General features: G+C 40.4%; 1 protein-coding gene across 3 annotated transcripts; it reads left to right on the top strand.

Annotated features, from left to right (window-relative positions):
* Positions 1-324: 324 nt before the first annotated feature.
* On the top strand, positions 325-2,787 carry LOC138140137 (organic cation transporter protein-like). Of its 3 annotated transcripts, none has more exons than XM_069060906.1 (5): positions 325-472; positions 857-1,276; positions 1,326-1,584; positions 1,632-2,037; positions 2,085-2,787. In XM_069060906.1, the coding sequence occupies exons 2-5, from the start codon at positions 965-967 to the stop codon at positions 2,719-2,721; spliced, it is 1,614 nt and encodes a 537-aa protein (XP_068917007.1). In that variant the 5' UTR covers positions 325-472; positions 857-964; the 3' UTR covers positions 2,722-2,787. The 3 variants fall into 3 exon arrangements, with proteins under 3 accessions (XP_068917007.1, XP_068917009.1, XP_068917008.1); XM_069060908.1 differs by lacking the exon at positions 325-472 and adding an exon at positions 616-792; XM_069060907.1 differs by lacking the exon at positions 325-472 and adding an exon at positions 616-800.
* Positions 2,788-3,384: the final 597 nt, after the last annotated feature.

Below are 3,384 nucleotides of genomic sequence, written 5' to 3'. Positions count from 1 at the left end.
TCATTATTTAATTCGATTCTTTATTATCATCATCAAACGTGACGATCCTTCATTTTCTTATTGACATAAAATAGTGCGCTTGGGGCCACTGAATATCTCAGATCGAGAAACGTAACGAGTTTTCCAGCGCATTATCAAAAATTAATCAAGTTTAATTTTTCTCGAGACAACTCATCCGTGTTTCCGCACTGTCGTAAATTATAATTAAAGTTGCATGCAGTATTTCTTAAATCATCAAATTAGTTTTTTCCTCGACAAATGCAACCAACAATCAATTTAACGCACATTTTCAAAGTCGAATATGTCAGTTATAATTTACACATTTGCGATACGTTCGTCATCAAGCGAATACATTTTTGTTTGGTCTGATAAGAATAAAACAAAAACTGAACTATCAGATAGTTAGTTTGAGACGAGCTTGCGGTTGCAGACTAGTGTTTTATTCTGAATAATTAAACCTATTTTTGGTCGCGTAAGTACGGCAGACGACCCCATCCACAACCATTACTTAATGACTTAAGATATAAATAAATTTACGAGATGACTCTATTTAATCTGTTTGAATTCTTGGGTTATTCTGATAATAAAGTCCACGCATTAACTCCCAACTTATTTAAATAAAGAAACAATACTAACGTCATGTTCCTTGGCTGATACTCACAAATGTCCCAAACATCGGTGTTGAGTCAGCGATAAAACGAGTAACATTGATTTTTCCAAACAAAAACAGTTAAATTGCAATTCTCTGTGGTGGTGCTCGAAAAGAAACGGGAACATAGTTGTTTAAATTAAGTAATGGGGTGTTGCATTTAAGCGGGTATTCGTGCGTAAACTTTTCAAACAGTTTTATTTACAGTGTATTTACTTCAATTGATCATTTCCTCTAACGACCTGCATTAATCAATGCGAAGAAAGCAGTTCGGTTGAGTTTTTTGTGAGACTAGTGTGGTCAAATAGCGGAAGGATGAGTGAAGATGACTTAATTGATATCGACACCATGCTGTGGCACGCCGGGGACTTCGGAAGATACCAATGCATGTTAATGTTCCTATTTAGTGTGATAAACGTTCTGTCTGCCTTTCACTATTTCGGACAGACTTTTATTAGTGTCGTCCCTGAGCATAGATGCAAAGTGTCCGGTGTCGAGGACCCTCGATACATTGCTGCAGCACGATGTTCCTACACGGTTGTCCAAAATGAGACTTACCGAGAGTTGCCCTGCCCTCGGAGCTGGTCTTACAACAACAGTTACGGATACGTCAGCATCGTCCAAGAGGTTTGTGCCAAATTTCTCGATTCCAACGAATAAAACACTTTAACGTTAGCTCGACTGGGTTTGCGAAGACGACTGGAAGCCAACGATAGGACAGTCAGTGTTCTTCATCGGCTCAGTTGTGGGGAGTCTAGCTTTTGGGATCTTGGCAGACAACATTGGCAGACTCCACGTTTTGGTGACCTCCAACTTGCTAGCTTTTGTAGGAAACGTATCCACGATATGGTCCGAAACTAGCACGACGTACGCGATTTGTAGATTTCTAGCTGGGTGTGCAACTGACGCGAATTTTGTAATGATGTACATCATTGGTAAGTCCAATCTGATGTCGAAGCAAATAGACTACTTGGGATTTTAGTTATGGAATACGTCCGTCCAAGCATGAGAACGTTTGGTCTGAACCTCTGTATCGGAGTGTTCTACTGCTTGGCCTGCATGGTGGTGCCGTGGGTGGCAGTTTGGTTACAAAACTGGAAACTCCTTTTGTTGGTCATCTCTGTACCTCACCTCAGCGTTTTAGCTTTTTATCTAGTCGTACCAGAAAGTGCCCAATGGTTGATCAGTAAAGGACGCACCAACGACGCAATTCAACGTTTCAAGTGGATCGCCAAAATCAATCAGAGAGTTTTGACTGACAAACAGGTCGACGCTTTGAGACGGTACTGCTCGCAAAACCTTACCACCACAAACAAACACGAAAACTTTTTGGGTTTGCTTAAAACGCCAAAACTACGGAGAAAAACTCTCATTCTGATTTTCAAATCGTAAGTGGCTGTCCAAATTTTGTACAATTCTACCAACTCTTTTCTAGAATGGTGATAACACTTTGTTACGACGCCATCTCCCGTAACGTGAACGGCACAGGATATTCACCTTTTCTGGTGTTTACAATTACATCAGCTACCATTCTACCAGCTTGTTTGCTGATTCTTCTGATCCAAGATCGGGTGGGACGCAAGGCTCTCGCAAGCGGATCTCTTCTTCTCAGCGGTCTCTTCACAGCTTGTTCCGGATTTGTTCAAGTCTTTATCGAGACTCCTGACCCGGTGGTGATTTTGATCCTTGCCATAGTAGCAAGACTTGGAATCAATGTTGCTTACAACTCTGGTGCTCAATACGCTGTAGAGTTAATACCAACTGTAGTTAGAGGACAAGGAGTTTCAGTGATACACGTTTCGGGCTACGCTGCTAGCTTCTTCAGCCCTCAGATACTGTATCTTGCCAACATTTGGAAACCGTCTCCTGAGGTTATCTTAGGGGTGCTGCTGGTTCTTGGCGCTATTGCTTGTCTGTTCTTGCCAGAAACTCTGAACAGAACTTTACCGGTCACTCTGCAAGAAGGAGAAGAGTTTGGAGAAGACGAAGGTGTTTTTGAATTCGCTTGTTGGAAGGTATCCACGGAAAGTACTACGCAGTTGACTACCGAAGGAATTCAGAAATATACATGACCCTCAATAAAATGTACTTAAGTACGAGTATGTTTTACTGTTGAAAAAATAAAGACTCTGAAAGTACGCTATGCTATTCCAGACAGGAATATAGAATGATACGGAATCGGTTATGAGTTCAAAACGACAAATTTAGTTTTCTTGAACCTCATCAAATATTTGCTTTGAACGTACAAACTATTTTCAAATCATCAAACGAATTGAATGTAGCACCTCAGTGAATATATTTAAATGCTGCGTGAACAGGAGGATTTTTTGTTTGCAAACCAAAACAAGCGACGTTTTACTCGGCGTCTTATTTTAGATTTCCCCTTCGGTAATTTATGCCGCGGAACATCAGGAGAGCTTCGGAAATTTCACGCACTCTCTGCTTTAAAAATTGTCAAAACATTTACCACATCTGCAGAAAAATAACTTGTGATAAATATAGAGTATGTACATTTATACAGTTGTCGGCTTGTATCCCAAACATCTCAGAAGAAGTTACGCTGACGAGCGGCGATAAACTGTTCTTTTTCAACTTTAAGCTGCTTCAGTTCTGATTAAAGCTCTCGTCTGTAAAAACCGCGACAAGAAATAAAAATTGACGCCAAATCGATGACAAAATTGTTTAGAAAAGTGAGTCGTGCGAGTTGAAACAACATTTTTCAGTCGTGAACGATT

The sequence above is a fragment of the Tenebrio molitor genome, chromosome X (assembly GCF_963966145.1).
Source record: "Tenebrio molitor chromosome X, icTenMoli1.1, whole genome shotgun sequence".
Classification (NCBI taxonomy): domain Eukaryota; kingdom Metazoa; phylum Arthropoda; class Insecta; order Coleoptera; family Tenebrionidae; genus Tenebrio; species Tenebrio molitor.
This window is presented reverse-complemented; position numbering and strand designations above follow the sequence as displayed.